We start from the raw sequence: 19,003 nt of genomic DNA, 5'->3' as shown, positions 1-19,003 counted from the left end.
CAAAAAAGCCTCCCCTCACCTCCCATTCTGCCCCCTCCCCCATCCTAGGACTTCTTCTTGCTTGTTGGCTTCCTTGCAAAAAGTTAATCTAATAGTGCTTGTTTGGAAATTTGAGTTATTTTCTCGTCTAAAATGCAGAGGGTTTCAGGGTGATAACGCTGTGTGATTCTTGTGGTGCAGCTTTCTTTAGCGTAGGGCAGTAATGGCCAACCTTTTTGTCCTGGCATGTCAAAAGCGTGCGTGCCCACCCACACTCATAACGCAATGTGCACGTGACACCCCACCGTGCTCCCCACCCCCATGTGCGTGAATGTGCAAACCCCACACTCCCCCTGCCTCCCCGCAGCTTCCTGAGACCAAACAAGGGCTGCGGGGGTGGCACACTGCACCCCCCCTTTGCCCCATTTTGGGCCTAGTAGGCCTCCTTGAAGCCTCCTGGGACCAAAAACAGGCTGCGGGGCGACCCCGCACTTCCCCTGCCCCCTGCGCATGCGCGCACAACCCCCTTCCACCATGCTTGCATGAACATCTCCCACGTGCATGGCAGAGACCCCAAAACCAACTGGCTGCTGGGAGGAGCGCGTGCATGCACAGTGGAGCTGAGCTGGGTGATGGCTGGGGTGGGTGCCTGCAGGGAGGGCTCCGTGTGCCTTCACCGTCATGGGCATAGGGTCTTCTTAATATGTTGGCCTAGAGCTCCATCATCAATCCTCTCCTAGTAGGGCAAATTGACTGCAGCTCCCATCATCCCCCTTCTGTTTCATTGTGGTGAAACAGAGATGGGGGATGGGGGAGCCCATGTGCGTGGAGGACACGAATTTGAGGGTGTCAATTGGAAGTGAATACTTTTCTGCTACTGTAGGTTGTTACATAGGCAAGTACAAGCTGGAGGCTTTCAAGAAGAAACTGGACAGCCATTTGTCTGAAATGATATTATAGAGTCTCTTGCTAGAGAGAAGGGACCTCCAAGGTCCCTTCCAACTCTGATGAATTCTATGTTCTAAGCTGATCTTGTGATCAATGTAAGCAAATTCAACTTCCTGTTCTCTTAAGGGATGAGAAACCCCAGGTGAAATACTGTATGTCTCTGAGATTGATGGGGATTGTCTTAGGGCGTGGGTATCAAACTCATGGTGGCACATTGCTGTTGCTTCCCTTTGCTGAGTTGGGGTGGGCTTGGCCTGCATGTGAGGCATCTTGCCTGGGGACCACTAGTTTGACACCCCTGGAGACTCTAGGGCAGTGGTTCCCAATGTTGGCCCACTCCCCACAGGGGGGCAATTTGATTTTTAATGGGGGCAATTTGAACCTTGTTTAAACCAACTCAATAGCCTTTTAGGCTTCTTTTTAGGCTTCCTCCGTTTGTGTAGAGTTCACTTTTTGAGTAAAGTAAGAATTATATGTCATGGGGGGGGGGATCAGGTGGGACATGGCCAAAAAAAAAAGGTTGGGAACCACTTTAGGGTCTTCGGTGCTCTCTGAGCTTGGTTGTTTACTTGCAGATGTCTCATTAGCCAAACTTGGTAAGATCATCAGTATCTATGTCTACAATCAATGTCTGGTCTATGGCAGTAGCACTGATGCTGTTAACTAGTTGGGTAATGAAACGTCTGCAAGAAAGCAGCCAAGCTCCAGAAGTGCCAAGGACCTCCATTTCAACCCTGAACTACAAATATTTTCCTTTATTGGTGTCTAGGGTTTGCATGTCCCCATGTATTTATTTATTGGTATGTTTGTATATAGTATTTTCTTCTGCTTCTGCCATTAAAAAAAGTTCTCTATAGCTTCTGCTTGTAAATTAGATTATTTTGTCCTGGGGTGTGCAAATCGACTTTCTCTGTAAGGCAGTGCTTTGATCAAGGAGCTGAATAGAGCCAGCTTGTGTAAGAGTGACAATTTCCTGCAGAGTCGCCTTTTTCTCCCCTCACATCATTTCTGAAGCTAAGTGGTTACCAGAGAGAGAGAGAGGCCCAACCTTACCTCATGGGCAGCCTGTGAAAGCCTTGGCAGTTCAGCTTCCCCCCCCCCTTTAAAAAAAAACCCTCTAAAAAACGCCCCGAACAAAAAAAAGTATTGTGTGTATGTTTGTGTATCCAGAACTGGAGGGCGAAGAAGGCAAGAAACGGGAGTGCTTGTGGGGGAGATGAGAGGAGAATAGAGATGGGGCGGGAGGGGGCCTTTCCTCCCCCCCCCTTTCCTGGCTTCTTTCTCGGCAGAGATTTCTGCTTGCCTTTTCATATTCCAGCCTTGATTTGGAGGTGCTGCGTTTTCCCTTGATAGATCTGCTGGAGGCAGCCGGGCTCAGCAGTGTAGCGCCGTTTGCCCGTAGCAGCTTCCTTCATTTTCTGTACAAAGAGATGGAGGGCAGGGAGGGGGGGAGAAGAACAGAGGGAGAGAGAGGGAGAAAGATCCAGGACACTGTTGAGACAACACTACCTCAAAGGTGCCCAGTGTGTAGCCAGGAAATAAATTACCAGCCCTTCTCTGATCTGCCACCATTTGACTCCTTTTCTTTCCCTCCCTCCCTTCCTCCCTCCCCCGCTCCCTTCCCTTTTTCTCCCCCGTCTTATTTTTATTTTAATTTCCAACTCCTTTCTGTTTATACTCCACTTTTATTCCTTGACTTAAAGTCTCTCTCTCTCCCCCCCCCTCCCGCCTCTGAGTTTTCCATTTGATGTTTGACAACAGTCTTTGAAGATTTTCTACTTCAGAGTAGCTACTGATGGGCTGGTTGTACTACAGAGAGAACAAGCAGGGTTCCTCGGTGTGCGACCAACTGCTCCTGCCGAAGGCAAACGCTATTGGGGAAGATGTCACTCCATGAGGCCACAGCACTTGCTCATAAAAATCCAAAGCAGACCATGCCTAGTTGCGGTCGTCTTTTCATCCAAACATGGAGACACAACAAGCTGAACGGAGCCAGCCAGCCTGCTCCCCGAACTGAGCTGCTTTCGCCCGCGCTGCCTGTTAAACTTGGCTTATTGTCTCTGTCCCCGCTCTGTGTAGAGAACCCACCGGCTCCCCAAGGAAATGACCCCCGTGGAACCCGCCACCTTCGCGGCCGAGCTCATCTCTCGGTTGGAAAAGCTCAAGCGAGAACAAGAGACCATGGATTGCTTGGAAGAGAGGCTGCAGCAAATCACAGAGGTAGGGACCTGACAACCCCCCCTCTTGCTCCCTTTGCATGGGTTCCTGCTTGGTGGCTCCCCCCTTTGCTGAAGGGGAGGGTGGGCGAGAGGATGGGCAGGAAGAAAGAGGCATGAGAGAGAGAGGGAGAGAGGGATTGAGAGAGTGAGTGAGTGAGTGAGTGAGTGAATGAATGAATGAATGAATGAACGAACGAACGAACGAACGAACGAACGAACGAACGAACGAACGAACGAATGAATCTTAGCTCAGGTCATCCTTCTGTGAAGAAGGAGGGCCAGGTGTGGAGAGGCACTGCAGTCACACAAGCTAATGAAACCAGAGCAATACCGCTGTGCCTGTTTTCTGCCAGCTGAGGTCTCTTGGGGCTATGTGCGCGGATGCCTCAAATTCTGTCAGCATCTATGTAACTAGGCACTGGCCCCAGATTTCTGTCAAGGGGCAGGGAGGCATAATGTCTGAAGAGCTTTACTAGGACTCCTCATTGAGCTCTGCTGATTGAGTCATTGTCCTTCATGTTTTGTCCTGAAGGATGACGAAAAGGAGATCTCTGACACGCCTGTCGCTGCCCAGGGCAACCGAGAGCTTGTAGCCGTGCAACATCAGCAGCACCCACTCACGCTCCTTCCCACCGGCAGCTATGAAGATGATCCTCAGGCCATTCTGGACGACCACCTGTCCCGTGTGCTTAAGACCCCCGGGTGTCAGTCTCCTGGCATGGGGAGGCATAGTCCTCGTGCTCGTTCCCCCGACCGACTCCCGGGGGGCAAGTTCCTGATAGCCACTCCAGGCAAGAATGCCGTGCCCGCGGCTTGTGCTCTTCTCAGCAAAGGATTTGTCACCAAGCAGACCACCAAGCATGTTCACCATCACTACATCCACCACCACACCATTCCCAAAACGAAAGAGCAGATAGAAGCTGAGGCAGCCCAGCGGGTCCAATGCTTGTGTGCTGGGGGCACTGATTATTATTGCTATCCAAAATGTAGAGGACACGCGAAAGGGGCGGACCTTCCTGTCGCTCAGCTGGAGCCATTTAGGTGAATTTCCTCTTGGGAAAGAGTTCTAATGGCTTGGGGGTGGCTGGGATAGGTCCACACTTCTGGAATTGCGCCTGTTTGTCTAAAAGCTAAAGGGACGGCTGGGAGTTGGTGCGACGAGGGGAGAGGGGAGATGGGACCAGGGAGGAGAATCCCCTCCAACTGGGGCCTGCGGTTTTAGCAGAACTCTTGCTGTGTAATGACTAGGCACCAGAGACTAAGTGTTGTTGTTCTCTCTCTGATGGAAACCTCAGCAGAACCGGGACCCTTCCCAAAAGGAACTGTAAGCTCCAGGATGGCCTCGTCCTGCCAGGTGGAGAAGGAGGTGGCCCCCCTGCCCCACCAGGCATACCGCTACCCAGTGGGGAAGCCGATCGCTCCCAGAACGTCTGGCAGTGGATGTTGGAGAGTGAAAGACAATCTAAGCACAAGCCCCATAGGTAAATATCAGCTGTCTGCAACACTCTTGCTCCTGGTAAATATTTATCTATTACACAGCTGTCTATTTTTACAATCACTAAAAACAAATGAAGCTCTTTTGCTCCTCTGGTTTAATATGAAAGCTGTTCCGCGGAACCAGAAAAACCACAAAAATGTCATGTTTTTGGCAAAAAAAATCCCTTTTCATGTTATGACAGACTTCTCTCTCTCTCTTTTTTTTCCTTTCTTCTCATTGAGCATACACAGAACAGAAGCTGCTCTGAAAGGCCCGTATTTCAGCTTTTATAACCTTGCCCCTTTGGTCCCTTGTCTTTTTCCAGCACGCAAAGCACGAAGAAGGCCTACAATGCTGACTCCACCAGAGGTGCATCTGGGGAGCGTCCGGCCCGTCACCACCAGTGGGGCAACAGCAGCCACCCACGGGCTGTGCAACCTGCCCACCCCTTTGTCCAGGATCCCGCCATGCCTCCACTGACTCCACCCAACACATTGGCCCAGCTGGAGGAAGCTTGCCGCAGGCTAGCTGAGGTGTCCAAGCCACAGAAACAACGGTAACTTTCCACAGATTGGGGTGTCAAAGCAAAAGCTGCCCCCCCTCCCTGCTGGGCTGCTGGGTTGATGCCTGCTAAAAGCAATCCAGTCCCTGTTGAAGACAGGCTAGGCAGAATATTCTGAAATAGGCCTGTGAAAACCATAGATTGCCTAACAAAAGCATCTGCAAGCAGAATCTTTTTCAAATTCCTTATTGTGTTGCAAAACGTAGAGTCAAATTAAAGGTGTGATCAGCTAGAACAATGGCAAATAGGAGGTCAGATTCATAAAGCCCCTTTTTCCTCAGGAGAGATTTAAATTTGTTTATGGTTGTTTGTGTATTGGTTGCTGGGTTTTTTAGCCATTCCGGTCAAACTGATTCTGAGTAACATACAATTCCCCAAATCTGTAACTTGGTTAAAATAGAGAGGGAGGCTAATAAAACTTGGATTGAAAGATAAGGATCCATATTTGGCCCTACCAACCTAAAGCTTTTTCACTTTTACTTTTGAGATATTTTTGAAAGGTGAAAAAAAAGAACTGAAACTGGCTTCATTTTATGAGTTAGTTTTTGGCTTGCTCAAGCTATTGCGTGGGCTTATTTATTTATGAAATTGAATTTTTCACCCATCTCACTATCAAGGGATTCTTAGGTTTTGGAACAGTCTGCGTCTCAGTCTTATCATTCAGCATGCACCTTACAAATTGTAATCTCTCTAGCCAAAGCAATATAAACCTTCCAATTTAACCTGGTTTGTTCGATTTCCTTAATGAACACTTGTGAAACAGAAACCAGTTAAGTGGTGGGATTCAAGCTTTCGCCTGTCTTTGGACGATGCTGAGATACTTTTGGCTCTAGCATGTGTAATATTTCCTTGCTCGTTTTTAGCACTTTGGTCTTGAGTGCACAAATGGGATTTGGAGAAGGTATTAATGGTTTTCCTGTATCTCTTTCCCCTTCCTCTCCCATTTCCCAATCCTTCAGATGTTCAACTTCAAATCAGCTTAGAGATCGAAACCACTTGGCTTCAGTACCGGGAGGGAATGGCCCTTTCAACACGACAAACACGACATCAGAAGAGTGAGTGCAATATAAACAGTAAAGAGCTGCTGGTTCCTTTTTCCCCCCCCAAACCCAATTTTATTGCTTTGGAAGTGGAGCATTTACAAGGGAGTTTGGATTTTTCTTTTTTAAAGGCCTGTAGTGAACACCAAACATTTTCAAATCTTGGCTCTCTAATTCTCCCCTTCTTTTTGTTTGCATTCCAGTTAAATGGACAAAGATTGGTGGATTAGTCTAATTACAGGATAGTTCTTCTTTGACAAGGAATCTGCTAGAGTCTAAATAATTAAAGTTTTCTTTCTTAGATGCGGCATCTTAAGCAATGAGTAATGTTTGAAGTCCAAGCTTAGCCACATGACTATCCCTTTTCATTTTTAATTGGCTGACCTTAAGCCAGCTGTCTGTGTGCTAGTGCTTTTTTTTTTTTTGCTTCCTGAAACCACTCTACAAAGACTTGGAACAAATTAGGAAGAGAAAATTATGGCAGAGTAGCCTTTGGTGACCTTTAGACGTGCCAAGTCTGGCTCGTCTCAGAGATGGCCTTGTCTTCATGCCACTGAAGACTCTTATTTTTGCAACAGGTTCTGTCTTCTTGAGGTTCCCAAAGTGGAACCAGAACTTGGCTTTCTCTTCCCTTTGACAGTGGTGTCAAAGTATCAAAACAGATGTGGTGCATCTCTGCCCCCCCCCCCAATACAAAAACAGTGGCAGCTTTTGATGTGCTGTTCTACACAAGTCAGGGCTTTCTAAATTTACTTCACTGTAAAGGAATGCATATATAGAATATAGGATATATGCCCATTCCTTGGCATTGTAGGTGAATTGGAAGATCTGAAAGGCCTGGTTAGGAATTAAATGTTATGGAGAGAATCTATCTATGCTGCCATTAGGAGTTGAGAATGGTTTCTTGGCACATACATATGTGAAAGTTAGAGTACTTTCACAAAGTTTGGGTTATGGACCTTAGGCTTCCCCTGCCCTGTGAAATAGACATTGCAAATTATTGTGGAAGCTCAGATAGAGATGCTATAGTGCCATGATGGCAAACCTATGGCACACATGCCAGAGGTTGCACGCAAGGCCCTCTCTGTGGGCACACGCACCATCGCCAGCTGCTCTTCTGGTTTCTGGAATGCACATGTACCAGAAAGAAGCCCCCCAAATGCCCCCAAATCAGGCCAAAACTATTTTGGGGCCAAAACCAGACTGAAAATGGCCCAAATTAGGCCTGAAAACAGCCAGGAAAATGCCCCCCAAATGACCAAAAAACAGGCATGCATGTGCTGGCCAACTGGTCTTTGGTTTTGCAGCTCTCCGACATGCATACATGCATGCGCATGCATGTGTGTTTCGGTTTAGGCACTCGGTGCCGAAAAGGTTCACTATCACTGATATAATGTTATCAAAAAACTTAAGTATCTGTGAAATGTCCATAGAGCCATCCATTAAACAAAGAACTGCTTTTTTTGTCCCATCCTGGAACTTTAGACAATGTTGATCCTTTCATTTCTTCCCTTTGCTGCTATCTTTGTGTGTATATATACACACACACACACAGACACACACAGACACACACACACACAACCTGTGAAGAACAGGGGATAAGTAAATCAGTGGGGTAAATCTGGGGGCATCTCTGCTTAGTTCCAGGCACTCTGGCAAATGGTCAGAGATGATGAGAATGAAGTACTTTAAACAATCTGAAGATGAATCAATCACATTTTTAATTAGGCAGCCTGCACACCATGAACACCCAAAAGCTCTGGAGAACAGCTGAACTGTATGAAGTTTTCCAAAGTGAGGTGTTTCAGGAATCGCCACTGAGAAATCATATTGTTGACCCCCCCCTCATGTGGAATAGGGACCTTTGACAAGTCAAGTCCTTGCTGCAGGAATGCACAGGAGGGATGTCCCTGTAGGTTGCTTGGAATCAAAAGCAATCAGCCACCAGTGTGGCACCTGCAGCATTGAGGTTATCACGACCATATCGATGGTTAGCAGGTAGGCTGCTAGACTTTGGGACAACTGTAGCACCCAAGCCTGAGATATCTTCAGAGGCAGACCCACACAGAATGTCCTGAGTCAAGGGTTTCTGGGTCCAGATAGGCCTGTACTTGACACACTAACAAGAGGTAGGCAAAAGCCATACCTTGCACATGCCACTTTCCTGTAGGTCCCCTTAATTGTAGATCTCCTCTATTAGGGGAATATAACTCCCTCTGGATCTGAACTTGGAACTTGGATAAGGCCAGACCTATCACAGACACAGAGCAATACTAACTTGCAGGGATTTAATTTAAGCTTGTTTTGACTCACCAAGGCCCTCACAACCTCTAAGCCTTGGGCCAGGATTTCTGCAGAATTTCTGGCTCAGCCTGGCATGGATATGGTGTATTCAATGGCAATATTTCACTCCAGGTGACATAGGATCTCACTAATGGTTTCACGTAGAAACTGAATAATTTGCCCACTGTAGCAAAGGAAGTAGAAGCGCTGCAAAAGTATGTTTTCCATCCCCAACTCTTGCATAGAGTGCAAAAGGACCATTTACCTTGTAGGTTCGCAGAATTGTAAAACAAGACCAACTTAAAAAACAAAAACAAATCAGAGATTGGTCATGGTCAAATAAGCCATGATTATTTTGTATCTCTGAAAGACTTATTCTGCTTTGTTTGAGCTTATTCAAGCTATAGCTTAAGGAAATCTTGGTGTAGGATCATGTAACAATTCACCTAATATTTTCATAAAATTAATATGGAATGCAAAAGTTGTACATGACAGCAGAATCATTGATAAAATAGAATTTGAAGCCTATAGTCAGTAACTTAATATATAAAGACAGAAATCATGTAAAACCCAGTAGTTTTATGGGGCTTGGCTGCTTGACCAGTCCCAGAAAATCTTCATGAATATCTATTGAGGATTTTTAATAACAAATTAACACAAGAAAAAAATAAATTTTCTGAAGCTTTCTAGACAGTACTTAGCCAAGACATCTATACATAATATGATGCGGCTGGGTTTTTTTTTTTTACTCCGAAGTCTCAGTGGAACATTTCCTTTAGCAATATTTATTCTCTGAATCCACATGTAAACGTTTCAGTCACTGAGAACCTTTGTGCCAGTTAGTTTCAGATATTGTACAAAGTTATTATTTGCTTGGTATTTAGTTAGTTCAACTCCGGTCATTATGGTTTATAAATCCCGCTTCCATCATGGCCTAGCCTGGAATGGGAACCCAAAGATGTATAAATTAATCCAAAAACCACAAAAACAAGCCATGCCTTAGTGTGATGTATGAATTCAATCAGCCTCAGGATTTGTTACTGCTCTTTTAAAGAACCAATCACAACCGTTTTTTCTGTCAAGGACCATTTGGTCTTGAGGTAGATCTTAAGCAAACAGTGAATGGTCCTACCAATTCTATCACATTTCAGGATTCTTTTATTGAATGTTTGTTGACTCTTTCTTCAGAACCCTTGTTCCTTTCTCTTTTTGACATCTCTTATTTAACATGCCCATCATTCTGGCACCCTCAATGCCAAGGACCGAACTGTCACTTGAAAAGGATTTTTAGTCTAAGGATTGTTTGGAGACTCAGGAGTGCAATTTGTCCTTCACTTCTCTAATTAATGGTTAGCAACAAAAAATTGGTGATCCAAGGATGGGGAAAACCACCCGGAGTATCCAACCAGTTGAATAGAACAAATCCATTTGTAAAATGGGGCATGGTTGAAGCCATGCGGGTGTCATTGTATTATTGTACATCATTTGATCTGCTCCAGTGATCAGTCCACATAGGGTTCGTCTCATATGTCTCCTGGTGTAACTGAAAGTTCTTTCTCAGAAAAGTTGCCAGACGGTCTGAGCAATCTGCCCCAAATTCATCCAATAATTGAGGGTTGGGATAATCCTACAGCTGCAAACTCATGTCCCCCTTCATCTGGACATGAAAACAATGTAGGGTTGCCTTGTTGAATCTTCAAGGGTTGCAGACATCATTGCCCTGTTAAGCAAATCCCTTTCCAAAATATTTAGACTTCAAATATGTACAGTAACTAGTTGGCCAGACTTAGTAAGCTGATAATTAAAGACTGTATATCTCCATTGAAAACTGCACAATATATGCCTTGGTCTTTATTTTTAACTCTTATTCCCAAGTCAAAATTCCTATTTTTTTTAAAATGACCCAGCAGCAATGCTTGTCAATTTAGTGGGCCATGAGTTGGAATCGCCTTCCAAATTGAGGGGCTAGTTAATAATAACAAGTGTGGTTGAAGTCCACAAGGTGGGACAGCAGGTATTGCGAAGGCTACCTCAAATTCTTCAGTACTTAATGCACAAATAAGTCTCCAACTTTGCTTTCCTCAATTTTTCAATTACTTGATGTGGTTAGTTGACTCTCTACGCCTTTGTGTAATTGTGCCTCTGAGTGTGACATAAATGTTTTGTAAATGTTGTGAAGCCATACTTATTTTCTCTCCTCCCTTCTTTATCTTTCAGTCACAAAGAACCAAAGAAACTCCCTGTTGTTCACTCCTCCCAGCCTAGTGAGTTGGTTGTCACTTATTTTTTCTGTGGAGAAGAAATTCCCTACAGGAGGCTGTTAAAGGCCCCAAGCCTGACACTTGGGCACTTTAAAGAGCAGCTGAGCAAAAAGGGAAATTATAGGTAAGCATCTTTGTGGTTTCTTTCTTCTTTTTTCTTGTGTTTGCACAGACTGACTGCCAAAATAACCACGATGTATTTGTAAGCAGCCTCCCACAAGGAAAGGTTTATTGTTCTCTTTTGAAGGTTGGCTGCAACTCGTTCACTAGATGAAGTTTTTCTGACTTCTTTATGTTTACCCACCCAGCAATAGTACTCAGCAGGTGGGTCGGTTGCTCCAGCAACCGAACTGAGATCTCATCTGGTGAGTAGATGTGAGATTGTAGGCTGGCTTGCCTTTTGCAAGTCGACGAGTCCACAGACTTGCATAATAGGTATCTCTTCAAAGTTCTTATTTCCTTTCTGCGATGATACACTGCTGCTTTAGAAGTTTCCTTTCTTTCATCAGTTTGGTTACACTTTACCTGATTATTCTGATTTCGCCTTTTGGGCCCTAAAAAATAATAATAAAAGCAACAGGGCAGTCATCAAGTACAGAGATACTAATGGAAATTGTTGGGACCCGCATCTGATAGCTATAAATGGGTACATATATTCCTGCATCTTGTTTATAAAGGGAAAGGTCTCCAAAATGTGTTTTTCCCCCTTTGGGATTGTTTGATTTAGCTTTGCACAAAACAGTCGTGTTACCAAAGTACCAATTGGTTGTGCAAAATATTGTAACCTAATCTGTGAATGTCAATGGCTAACTGACTTTGACTATTGTACTTAGTGAAGTATTTGCCCAAATACCATCTGTTAGGAAAGAGTCAGGGCTCCTTTTGAGGGTAGATATACCAATATATTCTGCAAAATTAGAGTGTTATTATCTAGTGAAGTCCTGAGGGCAGATTTACCCAACAGATAACATGAGCAGGACCTTTTGATCTCCATACCTGTCTACTTTCTTACTCATCTATTAGTCTACTTCCTTATTTGAGGTTGACTTTTAAAGTCCTCCTAAGGCTCATGACCTATCTTAGGACTTCCTATGTAACTATTCAGACAATCAACTTGTCCCATCTCCCTGTTACTGAGGCATGAGTTATTATCTCTGGTGATGATAGAGAACATCTTGAAGAATGCTTTATTGCTCCATTGGAACACGTGGGGCTTCGTTTCACAATATGACCATCTCTAACCCAAAAGTTAACAACATGGTGGCTGCAGCTACTCTCCTCCATTATCGCCCTGAAAGAAAATCTGCAATCTTCCAATCTTTTTCTTTTTTTACATCATTCCAGTCAAAGCGTCTAAGTTTTGTGAATAAGAACCACCTAGGAAACACTGGAATAAAAGTTTAAATTTATGTAGTCTATAATTGATTGAGGCCATAAATTACCCCGATATTACTGCTAGACTCACACTGACATTGGAAACAAAACTTCCACAGGTATTTTTGGAAGATCTACACCTTAAAAGGTATATATATATATATATATATATATATATATATATATATATGTATGTATGTATGTATGTATGTATGTATGTATGTATGTATGTATGTATATATATATATGTATATATATATACATACATACATACATACATACATACATACATACAAATTATATATATATATATATATATGTGTTTTTATTTGTGCTGATAAATAAATAAAGGAAGACTAGTATAGATCTATTTCAAGCTATTTAGCTCTCATCAGCTAGCCATATCCTTACTGGGAATAAGTATATTCTGTCTTACTGTCTAAAGTCTTACTGACTTTAAGTATATATATATATATATATATATATATATATATATATATATATATATATATATATATATATATATATATATATATATATATATATATATATAACCTTTTAAGGTGTAGATCTTCCAAAAATCTTATATATATATAAGAGGATTTATTTATTTTCTAAAGGCAGGGCCTGGATAGGCATCAAAGTCCTCTCCTGGAGGAGACTTTAGTCTCTCTGTCCTTGTAGGAGAGATGATGGGGATTTGAGAAAGAACCTCTGTATTTTTGGAACTTACTCTCCAAAGAGACTTGCTTGTCCTTCACTGTTTTGGCACCAACTTTTTCATCTGCCTGCATTTTTGGACAGCTTTTTGTGATGGGTTAGCTGACATTTACAGAGATTTCCTCTGTTGCTTGGTTATTATTTTATGACTACCTGCCTTTTTAAAGGATGCACCCTAAGGTACTTTTGACTAGCCCTGACCAAAACTAGAATGTACATGCTTGAAATACCTAAGGCCCATCTTTACAGATCAAAGGGTAGCTTCATTGGTGACCAGAATTGTGTGTTGGCGGATAGAAACTCCTTATGGTTTGTTCTTTATAGGAAGCAACACCAGTATGGAAACTCTGCCAGGGAGTTTCCCCTTCCTTTCCTGATCCTAGCCTCAAATGAAGGGTTCCCTGATTTAATTAACTAGAACCAAACTATGTGGATGGTATTGGGTGAATGGAGGTTAAAGGAATTGAGAAGGACTTGCGTGGTTGTTGTCTAACTTCCCACTGGAATAATTTGGAGTCTCGGAATCTTATTTTAGGTCGGTGATGACAGCTTACTCCAGAGGCTTAGATGGAATTTTGAGAGATATAATGTGTCTCTATAATCTATCTTGTCTGTAATCTTTGTTGAGACTAAAACTGGAGGCATATATTTTATATACATATATTGTTCTGAATTTTGTATTCACACTGAAGCCCTGCCTCATAAGCTAAAGATGTAGCTTAATCCATCTTCAGCCTGTTGGCAGTATAGATAGCCTCGGCTTATGACCACAATTGAACCCCAAATTTCCATTGCTCAGCAAGACAGCTGTTAGGTTGAGTTTTGCTCCATTTTACAACCTGTCTTGCCACAGTTGTTAAGCGAATCACTGCAATTGTTAAGTTAGTAACATGGTTGTTATGTGACTCTGGCTTCCCTGTTGAGTTTGCTTGCCAGAAGGCTGCAAAATGGGGGGAGGGGGTCACATGGCCCCTGAATACTGCAACCGTCATAAATATGAGCCAGTTGCCAAGCATCCAAATGTTGATCGCCTGACCATGGGGATGCTGCAATGGTCGTAAGTGTGGAAAAAGGTCATAAGTCACTTTTTTTCAGGGATGTTGTAACTTTAGTCACTAAATGAAAGGTTGTAAGTTGAGGACTACCTGTAACAAGAGGGGGATGGGCTAGTCTGATGAGTAGAGATTTGCTTACACTTGTGATAACCATCCTGTTAGTGTAGATAGGAAGATTGAATATCCTCCCACGATGGGAATTTTTGGCCTTCTAGATATAATTAGACCAACTCCCATTTTCCTTAAAATTGGCCATCCTGGCTGACTCTGTGGTGAGTCCCATTCAAACCTCACATGAACTGCTGTGATGCACGTGTGCCACAGGTGGCATGCAGAGGTCAGCTCCACTGTGCATGCGCCCACGCCTCCCGCCAGCCAGCTGATTTTTGCGCAGGGGACGAGGCACAAGCAGGAGACGCCTGCGCATGTGTGGGGGAGGTGGGGGGCCACGCATGCATGCACAGAGGGCAGGGGGCTGCAGGGAGGCCTACTAGGCCCAAAATGAGGCGCAGGGGAAGGGGGTCACATGTGCATGCACACTGGGGCAGGGCACGGGGAGGTGTCGCACATGCATTGCATTATGGGCACGCGGTGACAAAAAGGTTAGCCATCACTGCCCTACTATATATTGTATGCAGGCCCTGATTTGTTCTCAGCTGGCTTTGAAGTTAACAGTCCTAACCATGGTGCTTTGTATAGTGGCAGATTGGGAACTCCTTGTTTTTAGGCAACACCAGGGGAAAAAATATAGGATGTCACATAAAGTGCTCCACCTAAACTCAAAAACTCTCTGAGCATTGCAACTTGAACCTTGGCATGATGTAATTATTGGCTCGACTTACAACCATTCATTTAGTGACCAAAGTTACCACGGCACTGAAAAAAGCGACTTATGACCTTTTTTTCACACCTACGACTGTTGCGGCATCCCTGTGGTCATGGGATCAAAATTCGGACGCTTAGCAACCGGCATGTGTTTAGGATGGTTGCCGGGTCCCGGGGCCATGTGATCGCCTTTTGCAACCTTCTGACAAGCAAAGTCAATGGGGAAGCCAGATTCCCTTCACAACCATTTACTAACTTAAAAGCTGCAGTGATTCATTTAACAACTGTGGCAAGAAAGGTATAAAGGGGGGCAAAACACACTTGTCTTGCTTAATAATGGAAATTTTGTGCTCAATTATGGTTGTATGTTGAGGACTACCCTATATATTAACAGGACCGAGATGAATTTTTTTAAAAAAATTATTTTGTCACATCTGTGTACAAAAGAAACATAGGCCCAAATCTGGTGTGTATGTGTGTGTGTGTGTGTGTGTTTTTATCTTGCACAGACACAAGGTGAAACTAATTATCTAAATGTGCTGTACCCCCAGGGAATCATTTTGATCTAAGCTTTGATTTTTTTTTCCTCCCCCCTCCTCCTTTTGGCCGGACTTTGAGTGAAACTGCAGGTGACCTTTAGGGAAGAGGACCATACTGCCCGGAATAGCAGTGATTGCTTAGGGAAAGAGTAGCTACTCACTCTGGTCACATCTGGCATTGATTTTGTTCTAAGGCCCTCTTAATAGGCATGTCTTTGAAGCCTGTGCCTTTCATTTTAAGACACAAAGACATGCATCAATGGCCGACACTCCACATTCTTGGTTGAATGAGTCAGTTTGCAACCTAGGTGCCTCGGGTTTTTTTGTTTTGCTGCTGTTGTTGTTGTTGGGTGCTTTCAGTCAGCACAGGGTGCTCTGTGGGGCAGATTTAGGGCACCCATGTGGCTTAAACAGAAAGAATAGAGTTCAGGTTTGTCCCCTGTACTCTCACACATTTGTGTACACGCTCATACTCACACAGTCTGAGCGGGGTAGGTAGGGGTATCACAGCAAGAGCAAAGGGAGGAAACCCAGCTTTACAGCCTGTAAGGTTGCCAGATACAGGAGAAAGGAGGAATGGGTGAGGGACGGGTAGGAGTTAGGACTGGGGTGGAGGGGAGAAGTAGAGGTTGCTTCAAAAGTGGCCTTTCAATGGGAAGTCCACTTCAGGGAGCGAACCGGGACCTCCCGATGGGTTTTGAGAGATTGCGAGGGAGAGATATTGGAGGGAAAGATATTTGGTCTCGATTCCCTCCCTCCTTTTGCCCTTCTCTGTGAGAAATTAACTTGCAGTTATGGAAAACATCACACTGTGTCTTGTTCCCCCCCTTCTGCCCCCAAGAAAATAAAATGTGGTGTTCAAACAAAGAATTTTGTCAACGCTGCCAGGGCCTGAGATCAAGGGGGAAGTTATTGCTACAGCTGTTTATCCTCTTGGAAGGGAGGAGATAAAACTGAGCAAAAGTCCTTTTTGTGCCTCATTCAAAGGCTTTCCTCCCGCCTTCCCCTCCCCCGCCTGCTGGCTTGCGGGATTTCTAGAAGGAAGTCTCATTGTACTTCAGTTTGGGGTCAGGAAAGGGGGCTCTGCAGAGGGACAGTCCTGGCTTAACTGAAATGAATGGATTTGGTTACATTCCTGGGATCATCTGGAAGTAGCGAAAGGGGAGGAAAAAAGGACTAAACAGTTTCCTCATTGAGTCTCATACTACAGAGAGTCCTCAGATTTACAGCCATCCATTTTTGTGACTGTTCAAAGTTATGACAGCAATGAAAAAAGTGGTTTATGAACATCCCAAAGGTGCTTTTTTTTTTCCAGAGGCAACTGGACTTTCTGGTTTTTTCTTGGAAGACGTTTCGCTTCTCATCCAAGAAGCTTCTTCAGCTCTGAAGAAGAGCTGAATTCAGAGCTGAAGAAGCTTCTTGGATGAGAAGCAAAACGTCTTCCAAGAAAAAAAAAACCACCAGGAAGTCCAGTTGCCTCTTGAAACAGCACTTGTGGGACAACCATGACCTGGATGACTGAGAATCTCCATTTGACATTTAGTGATTTATGGATGTTTTTTCCCCCCACATTTTCTCTCACGGTAGCATCCCCATGATCAAAATTTGACTACTTGGCAACTGGCTTGTATTTATGAGGTTTGCAGTGTCTCGGGATCATGTGATCACCTTTTGTGACCTTCTCACAAGTAAAGTCCATGGGGAAGCCAGATTCACTCAACAACTTTGTTACTGCAGTGACTCACTTGACAACTGTGACAAGAAAGGCCATAAAATGGGTCAAACTCACTTCACAACGGCCTTGCTTAGCAACAGAAATTGCGGGTTCAATTGTGGTCATACGTCAAGGTCTGCCCTTATCTTTATAATCCAAACCTCATAAAATGTTGGTACAGTCAGTGGTCTTCCCTCTCCATCCAAAGTTCCTGAGCTCCATTCCAAAAGAAGGGAGCTTCTTCACAAAGAAGACATTCAAAGTGTCCTCTCCATCCTCTAGGATGGCCCATAAAACTATCCGTGGTAACGTCTATCGGCCGATCGATCAATCCATCTACCCATTCTTGGAGAGCTGTTTGGGTTCGGCAGTGTTTGTTTTCTTCCTTTGGATGTCTACCTGGGGAGAAAGCTCCCTTGCTGATGATGGGAAGGATGACAGCTCAGGGAAGATGACAGCCCAGCCTGGGAGCACTGAGGGCCATGTGTCTTGTCTGTGTATGTGGTAGTAGACAAGCAGGCTCCCGAAATGCTAACTCTCTGAATGGAAGGCCTTCATTTGGTGCATATGCAATTAAGCAGCCTGAGAAGGAGGCAGTAAGTTGGACGGGAGGATAAAAGGAACCTTTAATCAAGAAGCTGAACGGTCTAATTCAGGATAATAGAGGGGTCCTTACTGTTTGACACAAGAGGGGAAGGGGTGCCTTTTTTTGTCTGGGTGAGCCCTGGCTTCGTGATCTATGCTCCCAAGCCAAAGAAAGGGAGAGCGGGACACTGCTGCGTGACCTTTCGGTGTCAAATATTGCCCGCCCAAGCCAAGATTGCTCATTATGTAAGTAAGGGCTCCTAAGAAATATCGGGCGCATGAATGCGGCAACCTCTCTGTGGCTTTGAAAGTGGGGATTCTGCATTGGTCTCTTGTTTCAGGCAGAGGCTTGAATGGTTTCCCAAGAGCAACAAAAAGGAAATGAAAAGTATTTGCACTATAATGAAAGATTCTAAACGGCAGGAGCGATGCTCTAAGGAACAGATTAATAATTGGTTTTGTTTTAGATTTTTGTTTCCTTAAATCAAATGCTTGGCGGAGAAAAACTCTGCTCCTTCTGCCAATACCTATGAATGACTTCAAAGGGTGTCCCCCCACCACTTTCTTTTTTAATTTACTGATCCATTCAGAGTACTTCTCCCTCCCTCCCTCCCTCTTTCTCTCTCTCTCACTTTCTCTCTCTCTTTTCCAAAGAACTTTTTCTTAGCTGCTGCTTGTCCATGATATTTCTCGGAGTCCAGGAGCTGGTTTGCTGCTGTAGGGAATTATTCTTGTGGGGGCTGCCCATTAAGCAGAGGTGGTAGACAAATGAAAATTAGTCATACTTGATTCACAGATGATAAATGGCAAGTCTGCAATTGATATTAATCAGAAAATTGGAGTCATTTCCTAATGGAAAGGCTGATTGATTCTTTGAGAGTCAAGGTCCTGTTGCAGACACCTTGAAATTAAAAAAAAAAAGTGCTCTTCTATGTTAACTCTCCCCATAAGCAAGAAAAGGGATAATTTGGATATTGCTGGAGTACAACTCCCAGCAACCCTTTCTCTTGATTGTGTGGGCTTCTCGCCTTTTTTGTCTCAGTAACATCTGGGAAGGTTCTGACTTCTTTTTACTGTAGGGCTGGGCTGTCAAACTCATGGCCCACAGGCTGGATGTGTCACACGTTGGCCATGCCCATGCCTGGTTTAGCGAAGGGGGGGGGAAGGTCACAGTATGTCACATGACACCGCTGTGACAACGCCAGTTTGACACCCCTGCAGTACAGGGGTGGGTTGCTCTTGGCATTACTGCCAGTTTGGGGTGTGCAAAAATATTTTTTGTGCGCATTTGCACAAAACTAGGTTTGTGCGTGTGCAAAACGTTAAAAAAAGAGAAAAAATAAGTTTGTGAAGTTATAATTGTTCTGCGCATGCAATCAAGATGGCGGCTCCATAGGAGAACCAATTTGGGAGCGTGACAGG

The 19,003-nt window shown here is 44.2% G+C and overlaps 1 protein-coding gene across 4 annotated transcripts in view; it reads left to right on the top strand.

The window, feature by feature from the left end:
* Positions 1-19,003, top strand: part of AXIN2 (axin 2) — a 52,835-nt gene that overhangs the window by 31,531 nt on the left and 2,301 nt on the right. For 3 of the 4 annotated variants that reach the window (XM_087710216.1, XM_087710215.1, XM_087710218.1), the window contains 6 exons: positions 3,007-3,147; positions 3,679-4,187; positions 4,442-4,627; positions 4,949-5,179; positions 6,145-6,240; positions 10,726-10,893. In XM_087710216.1, the coding sequence (XP_087566342.1) occupies positions 3,007-3,147; positions 3,679-4,187; positions 4,442-4,627; positions 4,949-5,179; positions 6,145-6,240; positions 10,726-10,893 (1,331 nt within the window). The remainder of the gene's footprint in view (positions 1-3,006; positions 3,148-3,678; positions 4,188-4,441; positions 4,628-4,948; positions 5,180-6,144; positions 6,241-10,725; positions 10,894-19,003) is intronic. The other variant, XM_087710217.1, reaches the window with a different exon arrangement.

The sequence above is a fragment of the Thamnophis sirtalis genome, unplaced genomic scaffold (genome assembly GCF_051295495.1).
Source record: "Thamnophis sirtalis isolate CommonGarterSnake01/CBP01778 unplaced genomic scaffold, rThaSir2_p1.2 scaffold_3, whole genome shotgun sequence".
Lineage (NCBI taxonomy): Eukaryota > Metazoa > Chordata > Lepidosauria > Squamata > Natricidae > Thamnophis > Thamnophis sirtalis.
Note: the sequence above shows the minus strand (reverse complement) of the source record. Positions and strands in the feature narration are given on the sequence as shown.